This window comes from Aquarana catesbeiana, linkage group LG01 (assembly GCF_042186555.1).
Source record: "Aquarana catesbeiana isolate 2022-GZ linkage group LG01, ASM4218655v1, whole genome shotgun sequence".
NCBI lineage: Eukaryota > Metazoa > Chordata > Amphibia > Anura > Ranidae > Aquarana > Aquarana catesbeiana.
In genome coordinates, this window is record NC_133324.1 from 633,327,267 (window position 1) to 633,345,827 (window position 18,561).

Consider the following 18,561-nt stretch of genomic DNA (forward strand, 5'->3'; position numbering starts at 1 on the left):
TCAAAATTCCAGCCTGTTGTAAGAACTGGGAATCGTCAGAACAGTTGCGTTTAAGTCGCATGAATTGGCTTTTAGGTATAGACTGAAGCCACGACCTATGGTGACAACTACTTAAAGGGATATAGGAGTTACGATCCGTTTTCTTAAAAAACGTAGAGGTCATAAACTGGTCGTCCTGTATGGTAATATTGAGATCTAAAAATTGAACATTAGACTGACTAGCCTCAAAATTGAGTACAATGCCCCTATTATTCTGATTAAGTTCCTCCATAAAGAGGTCAAGATCACTACGGCTCCCATCCCAAAGGAGGAGGATGTCGTCAATGTACCTAGCCCACAGCTTGAGCTGGGGCCTCTGGCAAACATGGACGACATCCTCCTCCCACAGGGCCATGAATAGGTTTGCAAGACTGGGGGCATATTTAGCCCCCATCGCGACTCCACGGTCCTGTCGGTAAAAACATTGGTTGAACCAAAAATAATTATGGGACGCAGCATATCTTAAAAGTATCATGATGAAATTGATTTGTTCGTCAAATAAACCTGAGTCCCTTCTTAAGTAGTATTCAACTGCATAAAGGCCTAACTCGTGGGGAATGATCGTGTATAGGGACGTTACATCCGCTGTAACTATCCACATGGTGGGGGTGGGAGTGTAATTGGTAAGTAAATTAATAATGTATTTAGAATCTCTAACAAAGGAAGGCATCTTTCCCACTAGGGGTTGTAGGAAAAAATCGATATACCTGCCCACCCGGGACGTAAGGGAATCAATTCCACTTACAATGGGACGTCCCGGGGGGCAGGTGGGGTGTTTATGCACTTTCGGTAGGTAGTAGATAAGGGGAGTGCGGGGGGCCTTAGGTATTAGATAGGTCTTTTCTTTTTTATTCAGAATCCCTTGGCTATAACCATACTCAACCACCTTTTTGAGTTCTTTAAGGTATGGAATTTTGGGGTCTGATCCAAGGGGGGTGTATGTTTCTCTATCTCCTAGAATCCTTTACATCTCTTGAAAGTAATCCTCTCTATTGAGGACCACAATGCCACCCCCCTTATCTGCAGGTCTAATAACCAAATCCTTGTTATTGCAAAGGGAATCCAGACCAGTAAGGAGCTCCCGATCTACTTTAGCTCTTTTGATGGGCATCTTTTCTAGATCCCTCAACACCACCTCCTTAAAAACTTTGATGGAAGGTGCCAAGGCTCCTGGGGGATTAAAAAAAGGGAGGCATTAGCCAATCCTGAATGTTGGTAATCACTGGGAAATGTATTTCTCTCTTGAACTGGGTTGGATAGCATATATCTCTTGATGTTAATTTTCCGAACAAATTTGTGGATATCCATATAGGTCTCAAATTTGTTTAACTTCCTAGGTAAAGCAAACTTTAAACCTTTATCTAGCACCAGTTTCTCTTCCTGACTGAGAACCACGGTGCTTAGATTAAAAATTCCTGACCCTGCTAGAGCTTTTTTCTTTTTTGCTCGATTGCGTTTGCCCCCTCTGGTACCTCTCCCCGTTCTGCCATTCGTTTGGTACCTTGGCCTGGCCTGTGAAAACCCTGGGGATTAGGACCCAGGGGACCTGGAAAATAGGATGGTCCCATCCTGTCACTCATGTAGGCTGATGATGGACCAGGGGTACCACCTTCCCCAGGATAAGGGGAATCAGGTGGACCCATATCTCCCTCTAATGGACCAGCAAGATCCCGTAGAGGGTAAAAACGATTCTGGGTAGTACCCCCATATCCAAAATAGTTATCAGTGGTGGGACCATCCAATGAATCATTCGTAGGAACTCTTGTTAAGTGAGAGTAACGATCACTGTGGTAGGTGGGATAATCTATATTGTTATGGGGGGGAGGAACCTCTAGCATTCTCTCACCAGGGTGATTCCCCGACCGAGGTGGGGGGCCCCCTCTAGGGTTATACCCTCCACTCGGTTGTGGGATGTCTAAAGGGTAAGGACCCCCTCCTTGATTATAATTGGGCCCCCATTGTGTATTAGGTGGATTCCAATAGGGAATACGTTGGGGGGCATTGTGATTCCGACCACCTTTCCTATTGTTGTAAGGCTTAAAGGGGCCCCTAGGAGGTCCTGGTTGATAATAAGAGGGTGGTGGTGGTCCCCCTCTATTGGAATGTGTTTGTCTATGGGGGGACTGATGAAGACCCTGTGAGCTAGTACCTCTAGTCCTCTGTACATTGTTAAGTACAGGCACTTTACTAACATTAGAGTTAACAGAAGTAGAAACTTCCATGGCGGTGCTGTCTGGGGTGGCATTATCGGCATTGACTGCCAGTAATTTTTTCTGCCATTCAAACACGATCCCACCCTGATAATCTGCAAGATCTCTATTATATTTTTTTTGTATGTTTGTTCCCTATCTTCCTTCTCTAGAAGATTTAACAATGTTTGGGACTTATCTTTATACTCGGTTGTATCCTGTAGAGGAATAAATTTTTCTCGAAGGGTTTTTATCTCTTCGTCTAACCTAGATAATTTTTGTAACTTCCTATCAATGAGGAATCTGAGGAGTCCAACCCCAGCCTCATTGAAATATTTGTACCATTCATCCAACTGGATGTCACCCTTCTGGGGACTAACCTCCCACCTAAGGCTCCGAGGTACCATGTTGGATTTGACATAGGTCTCCAGATAGGCCACATCCCATTTGGTGTGAATTTCTGAAATGGTAAGGTTTTTTAATCTAATGAAGAGACCACCCAAGTCCCCTTCTTCATTTTTATAGGGTTCGAAAACCCCGCTAGTGTTGACCTTCTTGGAGACCCTATAGTCAAAAATATCCATTATATAAATATGAAAAATAAATGTGAAAATTAAATAAAGCAGCAGTGTTAGAGTATCAAAAGTAACAAGTAAAGGGGAAAACCACCGCGCTATATATCTATACAATAAACAGTCAAGTGAATAAAATGAATAAAAAATTGAAAAAGAAGAAGCAGCCGCTTATATGTGAGATACACACACTAAACAATAAATAAGTACAAAAACAAGAGTTCCTACGAATGATTCATTGGATGGTCCCACCACTGATAACTATTTTGGATATGGGGGTACTACCCAGAATCGTTTTTACCCTCTACGGGATCTTGCTGGTCCATTAGAGGGAGATATGGGTCCACCTGATTCCCCTTATCCTGGGGAAGGTGGTACCCCTGGTCCATCATCAGCCTACATGAGTGACAGGATGGGACCATCCTATTTTCCAGGTCCCCTGGGTCCTAATCCCCAGGGTTTTCACAGGCCAGGCCAAGGTACCAAACGAATGGCAGAACGGGGAGAGGTACCAGAGGGGGCAAACGCAATCGAGCAAAAAAGAAAAAAGCTCTAGCAGGGTCAGGAATTTTTAATCTAAGCACCGTGGTTCTCAGTCAGGAAGAGAAACTGGTGCTAGATAAAGGTTTAAAGTTTGCTTTACCTAGGAAGTTAAACAAATTTGAGACCTATATGGATATCCACAAATTTGTTCGGAAAATTAACATCAAGAGATATATGCTATCCAACCCAGTTCAAGAGAGAAATACATTTCCCAGTGATTACCAACATTCAGGATTGGCTAATGCCTCCCTTTTTTTAATCCCCCAGGAGCCTTGGCACCTTCCATCAAAGTTTTTAAGGAGGTGGTGTTGAGGGATCTAGAAAAGATGCCCATCAAAAGAGCTAAAGTAGATCGGGAGCTCCTTACTGGTCTGGATTCCCTTTGCAATAACAAGGATTTGGTTATTAGACCTGCAGATAAGGGGGGTGGCATTGTGGTCCTCAATAGAGAGGATTACTTTCAAGAGATGTATAGGATTCTCGGAGATAGAGAAACATACACCCCCCTTGGATCAGACCCCAAAATTCCATACCTTAAAGAACTCAAAAAGGTGGTTGAGTATGGTTATAGCCAAGGGATTCTGAATAAAAAAGAAAAGACCTATCTAATACCTAAGGCCCCCCGCACTCCCCTTATCTACTACCTACCGAAAGTGCATAAACACCCCACCTGCCCCCCGGGACGTCCCATTGTAAGTGGAATTGATTCCCTTACGTCCCGGGTGGGCAGGTATATCGATTTTTTCCTACAACCCCTAGTGGGAAAGATGCCTTCCTTTGTTAGAGATTCTAAATACATTATTAATTTACTTACCAATTACACTCCCACCCCCACCATGTGGATAGTTACAGCGGATGTAACGTCCCTATACACGATCATTCCCCACGAGTTAGGCCTTTATGCAGTTGAATACTACTTAAGAAGGGACTCAGGTTTATTTGACGAACAAATCAATTTCATCATGATACTTTTAAGATATGCTGCGTCCCATAATTATTTTTGGTTCAACCAATGTTTTTACCGACAGGACCGTGGAGTCGCGATGGGGGCTAAATATGCCCCCAGTCTTGCAAACCTATTCATGGCCCTGTGGGAGGAGGATGTCGTCCATGTTTGCCAGAGGCCCCAGCTCAAGCTGTGGGCTAGGTACATTGACGACATCCTCCTCCTTTGGGATGGGAGCCGTAGTGATCTTGACCTCTTTATGGAGGAACTTAATCAGAATAATAGGGGCATTGTACTCAATTTTGAGGCTAGTCAGTCTAATGTTCAATTTTTAGATCTCAATATTACCATACAGGACGACCAGTTTATGACCTCTACGTTTTTTAAGAAAACGGATCGTAACTCCTATATCCCTTTAAGTAGTTGTCACCATAGGTCGTGGCTTCAGTCTATACCTAAAAGCCAATTCATGCGACTTAAACGCAACTGTTCTGACGATTCCCAGTTCTTACAACAGGCTGGAATTTTGACCAACAGGTTTATGGAAAAGGGGTACACAAGAGAATCCCTAACTCAGGCTTTGGAGGGGGTAAAAGCTATAGATAGGAGACAGTTACTGAGTGAGAGGGTGGTTCCTAGAGAGAATTCCGTAACTTTGCCCTTTATTACCACCTATTCTATCCAACATGATAACATTAAAAGCCTGTTTAATAAACACTGGCATTTATTGGGCAATGACCCCATCTTAAGAGGGGCTATCCCAGACAAGCCACAAGTGATTTTTAAGGGAGCACCATCCCTTAGAAATAGATTAGCCCCGAATGCTCTTGATCCCCCCGTTAGGGGTATTTAAGGCCTTTTTGATAACTTGAAGGGGTATTATAAATGTGGGAGGTGTCGGGTATGTAGGTTGAATTCTGTACCATCTAGACGTACCTTTAAATTCACCTCCTCTAGCACACAAGAGGAGCATGACATAAAACCGTTTATCACTTGTACCACAGAGGGGGTCGTCTACCTACTACAGTGCCCTTGTGGCCTACAATATGTGGGTAGGACTAGACGACCCCTTTCTGTTCGCTTGAATGAACATATTACCAACATTATTAATGGGTTTCCTAAACATTCTGTTTCAAAGCATTATTTGGTTTCTCATAACAAAGACCCCTCTAAGACTTTGTTTTTGGGGATTGATAGGTATCGTCCTCACTGGAGGGGAAGTTCCCTGATTAGGAGCATTTCTAAACTTGAAATGCTCTGGATACATAAAATCAAGTGTTATGTCCCACATGGACTCAATGTCGATACTGATACCAATGCCTTTATTGACAACTCATAAAATAAACCCTTCGGTTTAGCCCATTGGTTTCACCGCTGATAATGACCACTGTGTTTATGCCACCATTGGCCTACATCTCTCTTGAATGTAGTTTTTGGGTTGTTAATTTATCTCAATGAGGCTGGTTTTGGTGTTTATGCATTTTCCCTTTTCCCCCAATCTCTTAATTTTCATTTTCCAATAAAAAAACTTCTTAATTATTTAAAACACAAAATAGGTTGCAATTCTAAGGTATAATCTTGGAAATTAATAACCATAAAGTTTGTATAAGCTTTGTAATTTATACATACATAGGACTAACTACTATAAGCTTTGTCCACATTCCATGGTTTGATATGATGTGGGTCTATGCCAGCCACTTTATCTAGATACATCTAATTTTGCCTTTCATATGTATATAATTTTATTTAGTAATACTTTTTATTTAGTAATACTGTTTAACATCATCCTATTTATAATTGTTTATTATATCGAGCCGAGAAATCATTCTTCCCTCCGGCGGTGCTATCCAGAATTTTGTCTTTTTGTGGCGCCCCTTGTTTATGCCAACACTAATTCGATTAATTTCATCGATCTTGGGGTCATAACTGTTTCATGGGTGCCCTTCACTGATGACAAGTTGGGTCCTCCTATATCCAAATATATTGAATGTATTCTAAGTTGATTTAATTTAATTGTGATCCGTCTCCATATGTGATGCGGATACCTATTTGGTCTTTCCGTGTATCTCCTTTTTTCCCCTTTTCATTCCCATTATTTACTACGTTTACCACAGTAACATAATTGGTATCCGTATTGATATGGAATCCCCTACCTAAAATGGCGGTTCTACAACTTCCGCCCTTACCCGGCGGAGCGCAAGGCGATTTCCGGCTTTTGTTGATTTCGAGGCTTGGTTATTTTTGTTTGTTATTTAAGAGCGACACGTCAGTGCGTCGCCCGTGCCCCAGACGACGTCAGAAGTGTGACGAAACGTACGTCGGGCGTGCTGACGTGCTGACGTGCCATATCCACCGTCTGCAGGACGGGTGTTCGTGCTAGCCGGCCGGCTTTCCATGTTGTTTTTACTCAACACACTGTAAGTGTAAATTTAAATGTCTTTTAAATAAATATCCATCAGGATTACGCTATGTTGCTCTCCCTTCTTTTTTTGGGACATTATTTGTGAAAACTATTCCAAGCTATGGGTATAGCTTTCTCTGCATCCTGGTTTTTTTCTGTGGAGGATAGTGAGTTATCCACGGTCTGAGGAAGTGTCCAAACGGTGTTCCCATCCCAAGAAAGGCCCCGACCGGGTTAAGGTCACAAGCTTATCCAAGCTTGCCATTTGGTAAGCGCCCATTTTATCCGTTCACTGTGGTGTGGTGAAGGTCCATCCAGCTTTCATCTTTATTTGCCTATTAAGGGACTCAGTTGTCCATTTATTGCACATTTGAAGATTTCCTGCTACCTATTGGACTTCACTTTTGTCACTTGTTGTTATGAACTTTACCCATCACTACTCTTACCTAAAGTTCCATCTATATTTGACTCATAGCGCTGCTTTTTTTTGTACTTAATATCTATGTGTGCATAATTATTGGGCAACTATTATGCCCCGTACACACGATCGGATTTTCCGACGGAAAATGTGTGATAGGACCTTGTTGTCGGAAATTCCGACCGTGTGTAGGCTCCATCACACATTTTCCATCGGATTTTCCGACACACAAAGTTTGAGAGCAGGCTATAAAATTTTCCGACAACAAAACTCGTTGGCCGAAATTCCGATCGTGTGTACACAAATCCGACGGACAATGTGCCACGCATGCTCAGAATAAATAAAGAGATGAAAGCTATTGGCCACTGCCCCGTTTATAGTCCCGACGTACGTGTTTTACGTCACCGCGTTCAGAACGATCGGATTTTCTGACAACTTTGTGTGACCGTGTGTATGCAAGACAAGTTTGAGCCAACATCCGTAGGAAAAAATCCTAAGATTTTGTTGTCGGAATGTCCGAACAAAGTCCGACCATGTGTACGGGGCATTAGTGTGCAGAATTATTATGCAACTACATAAAAAACTAACAATTTTCCCACCTCACTTGTTTTTTCATCTGTTAAAGTGAGAATAATAAACTCAAAATTTACAAACATACGTTTCTGTTCAGGGGAGTTTTTAAATAAAATGAGTGACCACCACCCTTCTTTATAATAACAGTCATAAGCTTTCCATTCATGGAGTCTGCCAGTTTCTTGCACTGTTGATGATCAACTTTTTGTGCAGCAGCAACCACAGCCTCCCAGGGACTGTACAGAGAGGTGTACTGTTTTCCTTCACTGTAAATCTCCCATTTAAGAAGGGCCCACAATTTCTCAATAGAGTTTAGGTCAGATGAGGAAGAGGGTCATGTCAATATTCTGTAATGCTTAAGGCCTTTACTGGCTAGCCATGCAGTGGAGTACTTCGATGCATTCAATGGAGCATTGTCCTGCATAAATATCATGGTATTCTTGAAAGATGCAGACTTTTTCCTGAACCACTGCTTAAAGAAAGGGTCTTCTAAAAACTGGCAGTAGGTTTGGGAATTGATTTCGAGTCCATCTTCAACCCAAAAGGGTCCAACTAGCTCATCTTTAAGAATACCAGCTCATACCAGTACTCCACCTTGCTGGCATCTGAGTCGAAGTGGAGCTCTGTGGCAGTTACTAGTCCACCCACAGGGCCAGCCATCTGGTCTAGTGAATTGGGGATCTGGCGCTCCAAATGGTGTACGTCCTTTTAATTAAAATAGTAAGCAATTGCTGATATAGCAATGATAAAAGTCTGTTGGTCCCAAAGAATAAGTGAACAAAGGGTTAAAAGAAGGCAGCCACCCTCAGAGTGTGTCCAGGACATACAGAGGCCAGTAGGAGTGCGTAGCCTGCCTTTTTGACTGACAGCCCTGGTCCCGATTTCCGCGTCCACGCTCCAAGCTGGTCAGCGTGGAGTTTCCTGCTACCTCTGGACACAGATCCAGGTATCCACCAGGCATACATCCCCACCAGCCATCGGACCATGTGTGGAGCCTGCGGGGCGGCACAGGAGCTGCCAGGACTGATATTATGATGGGCATGAACTTTTCACACATCTTGTGTTTATCTTGTGCATTAAATGTTTACCATATAATACTACACTTCGTTTGCGTCTCCCCCTCCCTGCTCTTTTCCATCCATCTGGTCTGTCAAGTCACTCATCAATCCATAAAACCTTTGAAAAAAATCTGTCTTCAGATATTTCTTGGCCCAGTCTTGACGTTTCAATTTATGCGTTTTGTTCAGTGGTGGTCAGGTTTCAGCCTCCCTTACCTTGGCCATGTCTCTGAGCGCTGAACACCTTGTACTTCTGGGCTGCAACCTACTCCAGGTAGGTTGCAGTTTTGGAATATGACAGCACTGGAGGAGACTGGATTCCTGGTAGCTTCACGTTTGATTCTTCTCAAATCTTTGGCAGTTTGTATGCTTCCCCCCCACCAAACACATTTCTTGCAATTCGGTTGACTATTTGCAACAAAATGTTTGATGATCCTGTGATCACGCCCCAATATATCTTAGCAATTTCAAGAGTGCTGCATCCCTTTAAAAGACTTTACAACTTTTGACTTTTCACAGTCAGTTAAATCTCTTTTTTGGCCTATTTTGCCTGAGGAAAAGAAGCTGCCTAATAATCATGCATACCTTGATATAGGGTGTTTATCTCCTTAGGCCCTCCCTCATTACACAAATACGTATCACCTGATATGCTTAAATCCAATAAGCATTCAAGTTTATACAGCTTTGAGTTGGACAATATACATAAAAATGATGATTTGGTCAAGTAACTCACTTGCCTAATAATTGTGCACACAAAAAAAAAAAAAAAAAAAATAGTAAGTACACCCCATGACAATCATTGACATTTTCAACATATTTGAAGCATTAGATTTTGATTCACATGCCATACATTCAGTGCCTACAGAAAAAAAGATATATAATAATTGAACTAATGACAGTATGTGCACCCCTACATTTACCACCACTTCAATTCTAGGATAGTAGAATCAGGTGTTTCAGGTTAGGTCACCACGATTAGACCCTTCTTATGGAGTATACATAGGGAATCAGCCTAATTTAAACGTCAAAATATCTGGTTTCTAGTGTTCCTTTTGCTATTGACATGTGTGGTGTGCTTATGGCAAGATCAATAGAGATCTCTATGGCCCTAAGAAAGTTCTGTATGCCTACGAGTCGGACAATGGATTTAAAAAAAGATTGCATTGCTAAATGTTTTTAAATCAATCTTCCCAATGAAAGAAAAATAAATTTACAAGTGGAGTAAACGTCAAACAACTGCTATATTGTCTAGAGCAGGCCAGGTTAGCAAATTTAGCCCAAAATATGCGTTAAGAACTCCAAAGTTAAATCATTATTACTTAAGGTACTTGTATAGCGCCATCAAGTTACGCAGAGCTTTACATATACATTGTACATTCACATCAGTCCTTACCCTCAAGGAGCTTACAATCTAAGGTCCCTAACTCACATTCATATACTAGGGCCAATTTAGACAGAAGCCAATTAACCTACCAGCATGTTTTTGGAGTGTGGGAGGAAACCGGAGTACCCGGAGGAAACCCACGCAGGCACAGGGAGAACATGCAAACTCCAGGCAGGTAGTGTTGTGGTTGGGATTTGAACCAGCGACCCTTTTTTACTGATAGGGAAGAGTGCTACCCACTACACCACTGTGCCTCCCCTATCATGAGGTGTTTTGGAAATTTTGCAACAGTTGGGGTCAAAGTGCATGCATCTACAGTCAGAAAGAGATTGCACTAAGGCTTCATGTACACTGCTGCTGGTAAAACAGACGTTTAGGAGCAGTTGGGCATTTTTTTCAGCTGCCCCTGAACTCTCCTCTATGTTATCTTATCAGCACATGTACACAGGGTCGTTTCTAGGCAGTTGAGTTTAGAAGCATTTTTTGGAAAGCAAAAAATAAATGCGTTCAGGACAGATTTACAGAGGCATTTAAAACGCCAAATGCCTGTAACAGCTTGTAAACGTGGTAACTCGCATTTAGCTGCATTTCACTTACAGGCATTTTTAATGGAGATACATTTTGACTATTTAACAAAAAAAAAAAAAACGCTCACGAAAACACAAATGCGGCTAAACTCGGCATGTAAATGCAGCAAAACTGAGTTTTTTAAACATTGTTTACTATCTGTCAAGTTAAATCGTTCAGGAGAGGTTTTAAAATGTTCCGTGTACATGAAGCCTAATTAAACCTGCATGAGTGGTATTTTAAGAAAAAAAAATCTTTCCTGTCCAAAAACAGAGCAAGATTACAGTTTGCCATTGAACATAGACAAAGAATAGGCCTTCTGGAACAGTGTGCTAGAGACTGATTAAAAATAGAGAGAGTTGTTTGGTCATAGTAACAGTAGACAAATCTGTCACAAACTGAAAACAGCATTTCACGAGATGAACCCCATAACAACTGTGAAGTATGTTGGTAAAAACGTTATGGTTGAGAGCCAGTTCACACTAGAAGCGGAACGACTTGCAGGTCGCCTCGCCGACTGCCACGGCGACTTGCAAGACGACTTCTGTATAGAAGTCTATGCAAGTCGCCCCCAAAGTAGTACAGGAACCTTTCTTCTAAGTCGGAGCGACTTGTGTCGCTCCGATTAGAACGGTTCCATTGTACAGAACGGGAGGCGACTTGTCAGGCGGCTAGGTCACCTGACAAGTCGCCCCCGTGTGAACCGGCTCTTAGGGTTGTTTTGCTGCTTTAAAGCTTGGAAACACACAGTCAACTATACATTTTGCATCATATCAAAGTATGCGTGATAAGAATGTAAAGCCTATTCTCTAAAAGCTAAAGTTCTACTGGATGAGTCTTGCTACATTATAATGATCTTGTGAAAAAGTCAATCAGCGCCACACAAAGTGCTATGTGCTAATATACAATTAAAATAGTTATGCAAGTGTACAATTAATATAAATTAAACTACATTTCTACAGCTGCTGAACACTTCCAGTGTATCACTCCACCAACTAAAATATTTATTGTACAAATAGTGCAGCACTGCTCGCTCTCATGTGATCAAATAAACACAGTGAAAAATATAATCGATAGAAGATATCCAATATCAGCTCTCCTACTCCAGCCTGTTCTATAAACAGCTCACAGACGAGACTTTTCCCTCGGGATATGGTCCGTATTCATGCAAATACAAATGCAGGAAACATAGTGCTCTCCATTTAAATCAGGGATATGCAATTAGCGGACCTCCAGCTGTTGCAGAACTACAAGTCCCATGAGGCATAGCAAGACTGACAGCTACAAGCATGACACCAAGAAGCAGAGGCATGATGGGACTTGTAGTTTTGCAACATCTGAAGGTCCGCTAATTGCATATGCCTGATTTAAATCATTTATTTGGGTTTCCCCTTTAAAATATTGCACTTACAAGGTTTCAAAAAGATAAAATCATTAGTCACAGTGTTACAGGAGGTCTGTCCGCTCACCACACCTGTAACACTGACAAATGATTTTATCTTTTTGAAACCTTGTAAGTGCAATATTTTAAAGGGGAAACCCAAATAAGGGGACACTGCAGTAAGTGGCACACAGAGGGGGTTATTTACTAAAGGAAAATCCACTTTGCACTGAAAGTGCACCTGGAAGTAAAGTTGCTGTAGACCCGAGGTGGACATGCAAGGAAAATGAAAAAAAAAAAAAACAGCATTTTAGCTTGCACATGATTGGATGATAAAATCAGCAGAGCTTCCACTCATTTCAGATCTACCCCTTAGAATTAGAGCGACTGCACTTCCAAGTGCACTTGCAGTGTAAAGTGGATTTGCATTTCACAAATAACCCCCCAGAGTGTAATAATGTCGCTGCAGCAAGTGTAATAGATCATTAGGCATACCCGCACGCATGTTGTGGTACACTGCCAGGCAGGTCTATCGGGCTGAAGGCTGACAGATCTATCACCAGGCAGCACAGTGGGAGCCGGTGGTGGTGCTTGTAATCCTGCCCACTGCACACCATGTATTCCCGTTGGCTTGCAGTGCCACTCCCAACTTGGGCTTGGGAGAGGAGCTTTGCCTGGGCCCTGGAGCACAGAGTGCTTGTAAAGTGCTGTATAGCCACTGGCCCCCCACATGGATGAACTGCTGCTGTCCTGTCCAGGTATGTCCCTCTTTCTCTTCCGACCTAGTCTCAGAGAGCGTCCTCAGACTTACCACTACTCAGACTGCTGCTGGCATTCTGCTGTTCATACTAGGTAATCGTGAGTCAGTAAGAGACTGTCTGTGATTCTGTGTGGCATCTGGCAAAGTATGTGATTGAGGCCGGTGTCCTGCCGAAAAAGGTCCCCCGGCGGATAATTCCCCCCCCCCCCCCTGTACTGCGCAGGCGCAGCGCTTGCGCAGTACAAACCACAACAGAGCCGCCGAAAATAGCCAAAGATGAACACCTGTGACTCAGCTGTACACGGCGCCTGCGCAATGAACAAGACATTGTGCCAGACGCTGCCGCACGCTCCCGAGAGCCAGGCTGGACTTTCTGCTGCCCTCAGTGGCATGCCTTGGCCCTGTTTTACCCCTGGTTCATACATAAGTGGTATAAGAAACGCTGTGATTCCTGTGCATTTCCCACACCGCATTGCAATCACACTGTGTTTTCGATCTGCTGCAGGTGTCAACTCAATGTTAACAAGTCCCCAAAAGAAGGTCACAAACCCAGTGTATGTCTGAACCAGATCACATGGTTGCTTTTCAAAAAAAAGGTGCCTGTACTTCTTTGGTGCGATGTGGTGCAATTCAGCCCATTCAAAATAGGCTAAAATCACACCACACAGAATTGCACACAAATGCGGTACAGTTCCTATGCGATTTACATGCAAACTATAGTGTAAAACCAGGCTTACTGTGATGATTGCAGTGCAATCAATCCCCATTCATTCTTAATAAGATCAATTTCGCACCAAAGTCATGCATGCACCAATTTTGGAACCGCACTGCAACCTGTTCGCATGGTCGTTTTGTGAAATCGATCTGGTGCAGGCAACCTTTGTTTGGGGTGTCGTTAAGATAGCACTGACACCCACTGCAGATTGCAAGGGGGGTGCAATTTGAATGAGGTGCATGAAACGTGCGTGGATTGAGGGTTTCCTACGTTGTAATGTACTTCCACGTATCTCCTAAGCAGTAGCGTGTTTTTTTCTCTGCCAGTGCAGGAAGGTGTGCAATTACACACCTTCCTGCCCCCGCTTAGATGTGAACCTAGCCTAAAGAAATGTCAGTGTATTCAAGGCTGGTAATTTTTCAGTTGGTTGTTTTTTTTTTCGTTTTTTTTTTTATTCTATGATTAATTGAAAATTAAGCACATGTGAATACAGCGAGTGTGCTTCCTTCCACAAGATGGTGCCCTTTGCACCTGCCCAGTAAGATTGGCTATTACAGGGCACCATCCTGTGGTAGGCAGTACATTCCCCCTTTTTTTTAATTTGTAAAAGTTAAAAAAAGTCAGTGAGTGCGCTGTCTGACACAACATGGTGCACTTTGCACCATAATAGCTAACCTTACTGAGGAGGTGCAAAGGGCACCATCTCCTTGTAGGTAGGCAGCACACTCACTTTGCACCTATTCAGTTTGGACACTAATACTGGACAATAGCCAACAGCGTTCATAAAAACTGGAAGAAGGAAAAAAGTGAAATCAGGTTGGATTTTTTAAAGGACCTGATAAAATACAATTATGGATGTGATTGCTTATTAGGGGCAACACATATCGTTTTTCCATTCTTCCTTATTTTGTTGCAATTTATTTTATTTAAAAATACTTTTACTTAGCACCTGCTGCTGGACCCCCCCCCCCCAGAACAAAAAATTAGCTACGGCCCTGATGAGAGCGAGCAGCGCTGCACTATTTATACAATAAACATTATGATAGTCATCATATTGAACAAAAGCAGGCTATAATAGATCCCATTAATCTTCCATAGCAGAAGATTGTAAAAATCCTAGCAGTATCATAAATTCCATTGAGACAGCTAGAACCAGATCAGGGGACCATCTAAATCCAGTTACCAGGTCTGTACATGGTTTATAAGCCCTGTCATAAATGGCAAATGACTATAAATCAGCCACCCTTAACAGAAGTCTGGCAAATCCAGAGCATTGATAAGCAAAGTATTTTAAGTTTGTTAAATTGCTGGGTCATAATAGAGCCTTAACAGGTCTCAATGTGTGTTTTAAAGTGATATTAAAAGCAGATTTAAATAAAAAAAACACCATGTCATACTTACCCAATCCTCCTCTTCTCAGGTCCCCCGCCAGCGCTCTTGGCCCCTAGCTACTGCCCTCTGAGCAAGCAGCATGCTATGGGGGCACAGAGCAGGCTCGCTCCTGAGCCGCTGCTCTGCGTGTCCCTTCACACACGGCTCAGCCCTGCCCCCAGTCTCTTCAGTGGTTCACTGGCTGTGATTGACAGTAGCAGGAGCCATTGGGTCCTGCTGCTGTCTCAGCCAATGAGAAGGAGGAAGAGACCCAGGAGTGCCGCTGTTCTCGTGCGCATCACTGGATTGAGATGAGGCTCAGGTAAGTATTAGAGGTGCTGGGGGGGGCTACCGCACACAGAAGGTTTTTTTACCTTCATGCATAGAATGCATGAAGGTAAAAAAACCTTAAGCCTTTACAAACACTTTAAATATTTTAGCATGTAGTTAGGGGAATATACATTTAAGTATGGGGTTTGTGTCAATGCCGGAACCAAAATCTATACACAATTCATTAATGCTGATATGATAAAATTATGTTGTTAATCACAAGCATCCATCCAAATATATAGACAAACAATCACTTTAAGACCAAACACCCTATATTAAAGAGGTGGAGGAGGCATATTAGACATATTCCATCTGCTATGGAGAATCTGCATCAAATCCATATCATGTTTGATGTCTATCATGATAAAATGCTATGCAATAATACAGTATGTTGGTTGTCTCACTGTAAAACAAAGGTAATACTTCATATTCCCATCGCACACATTCCTGGATGAGCTCACAAATATGGGTGCTGCAGCAACAACCAGCTGGATACTGGTTCAAGTCACAATGAAGATATTTGCCAGCACATCATGGAACGATGTAGATAGTGTCCAAACGTGTGATTTATTGCATGATCACAACACAAGGAGAGTGCAACATTTCGGAGTCACGCAGGACCCCTTCGTCAGACATGCCTGACGAAGGGGTCCTGAGTGACTCTGAAACGTTGCACTCTCCTTGTGTTGTGATCATGCAATAAATCACACGTTTGGACACTATCTACGTCGTTCCATGGTGTGCTGGCAAATATCTTCACTGTAAAACAAAGGGCACGTGGAAATGCTGATACAGTTAGAAAAACTGACATAAAAAACACTTCACCTCACCCTCAACACCCTCCTCAGGCCCCCCTCATTGGTTGTTCCATTTCTGTAAATTTCCTGCTCAGGGACTAGAAAAGATGTCTACCTCTCCGGCTCCCTGCGGCTGGAATTGCCAGATGTCTGTCAATAGCTGCAGCTGCTGAGCATGTACAGTGCAATGACAGGCTGTTGGTGGCCACAGCTATCTGGACACATCTGACAATACCAGCTGCAGGATTCCTGCTGCTGGAACTCTCATTGTGTGTTATTGGCTTTGCAAATGTCTGCTGGCACTTAGATTGCTGTCCCATAATCTGAAATCTGAATACAATCTGAATCTAAATCTGTGTATGGTGAGGCTAAGAATGCAATCTAGAGTGTATATTGTTTTCATAACTGTCAAATACATTAATTTATCATCAAAATTTGAATGTCTATTCATTTCAATACATAAAATAACTTACATTGTTGAACAACCCAAACGTCTCACTGATGTTGGAATCCAATTTATGAACCAAGGAAAGAATTGGGTCTTTGTAGCCCCATAGCATTTCATGAACAGAACGAGTGGTGAATACTCCTGCGTTGTAAGTCTTCAGTGCTGCTTCAATCACAGGTCTTAAGAAGTCAACGTATTTGTAATTTAAGATCATCTCCAGCAGTGTCTGAAGTAATAATGATCAATAGAATTAGAAAATATTTGCACATTTATCTTTTTTTTTTTTATACATTGAAAACCTCTAAAGAGTGAATTCTTTTGATATACAGATATATTGTTTTAATCTAGAATTCATATATACGGTTATTTGGACATTTCTCAAGTTGTTCTGTTAAAGAATCCAGCCTCTTATCAATGCTAGTCAATAGCTGCCCACACACACGTGAGGCTGGCCAAATCTGATAGCTATGGCATTCAAAATTCATGCAGAATGCCATAGCTTGCAGTGAACAAACAGTCCATGTTCAAGTTGCTGTGAAAAAACATGTTACATGCTCTAATTCAGCCTTCATACCACTACATTTACACCCTGGTAATTTGATAAATCAAATAAATATCTGTCAGCCTCAAAAAGATCAAACACAAATGGATTATTTGCAGATAATCGTCTTATATCCACACGTCTAAATCAAACATTTCAGCAAAGGAGGAGGATTTGAACAAAGCTGGGAAGGGTTAGACCAGTGTTTCTCAAACTGTGTGCCACGGGAGAATTGCAGGTGTCTTGTGGGATCTTTCATGTTGTTCGCCGCTGGTCGCGCCAGGGGCCACACTGCAAGTCTGTCACTCACTGAGCAAGTGTGCAGGCCTCACACAGACATGGTCATCTGTGCTGCCTGGCCTGTGCGTGAATCGGATTGGTTGATGTTCGCCTCCAACAGACCCCGCCAATCCAGATCGCAAATACGATTAGGCTGCGGCCTGGCTGCTAGCAGTGTGCCAGGACAAGTGCCATGCCAGGTACTTCAAGCCAATGAGGTGCTGAGCGCAGTGCACCTTAACATGACATTATTCCCTCCTCCACTGCCACCCACACCAGAGCAGAGGAGCCCGCAGTCCCTGGCAGTCCCACACGGTGTGGAGCCGAGAAGGTAAGATGAGAGAAGAGATGGTGTCGGGTGGGCCAGTGTGCGATTATATCAGCAGTAAATATAAGCAGCAGTCTTTTGTGATCCCCATTCCCAATATTATATCAGCAGTAAAATATAATATATACAAAAGCAGCAGTCTTGTGTGATCCCCAATATTATATATCATTGTTTAATCTTTTCAGGTGTGCCGTGAAAATGTTTAGATCTTTTTGGTGCGCCGCAAGTCAAAAAAAAAAAAAAAAAAAAAAAAAAAAAAAAAAAAAGGTCTGAGAAACACTGGTTTAGACCCTCTATTGTGTATTATTGCTCTGCTTCCATTTAGGAGGTGATCACAAAAGAAAAAAAAAAAAAAAATCTCCTTGCTACGTTACAAAAGCAGTCTTGTCATTTAGCAGCAAATCACCAGCAACAAGATTGCTAAAGAGACTGCTCATCGTCCAGGATTGTTCCCTCACTGGCCAAAAAGTTGCAGAATCTCGCTTGCTAGCTAGAGAGCAGTGACAGAGCAACACGTCGCTGGTTCAGGCAGCAAAGCAGCAGTGCAATAGAAGCAGGCGAGTGTCCTCTGTTCTTTTAATGATTCTGTCATGGCCAAATTGCTGCCAGAGACAGAATCACTAACATGACATGGCCCCAAGGACACAGGTGGAAAAAAAAAAAAAAAAAAAAAACCCCACACGACAAAATAAATAAAATCTAACAGGTTCAAACCTCTTGACCCAACACTGCCAGGAGTGTTTTTATTGCTGTTTGCTTTAGTGTTGAAAACAACCTGAAGGACCTTGGAAATTTTTTTTTTTTACATTGATTATTGCTAGTGGCTATTATAGCTTCTAACAGTAATCACTGTGTTCTCCCGGGGGGGCGACTTCCCTCGCCGGAAGAACACAATGGCTCTGCGGGAGGGCTTCCCCACAG

General features: G+C 42.5%; 1 protein-coding gene across 1 annotated transcript in view; it reads right to left on the reverse strand.

Annotated features, from left to right (window-relative positions):
- Nucleotides 1-18,561, reverse strand: part of SCARB2 (scavenger receptor class B member 2) — a 118,612-nt gene that overhangs the window by 65,601 nt on the left and 34,450 nt on the right. The window contains exon 5 of the mRNA XM_073601038.1: nt 16,518-16,718. Coding sequence (XP_073457139.1) covers nt 16,518-16,718 — 201 coding nt within the window. The remainder of the gene's footprint in view (nt 1-16,517; nt 16,719-18,561) is intronic.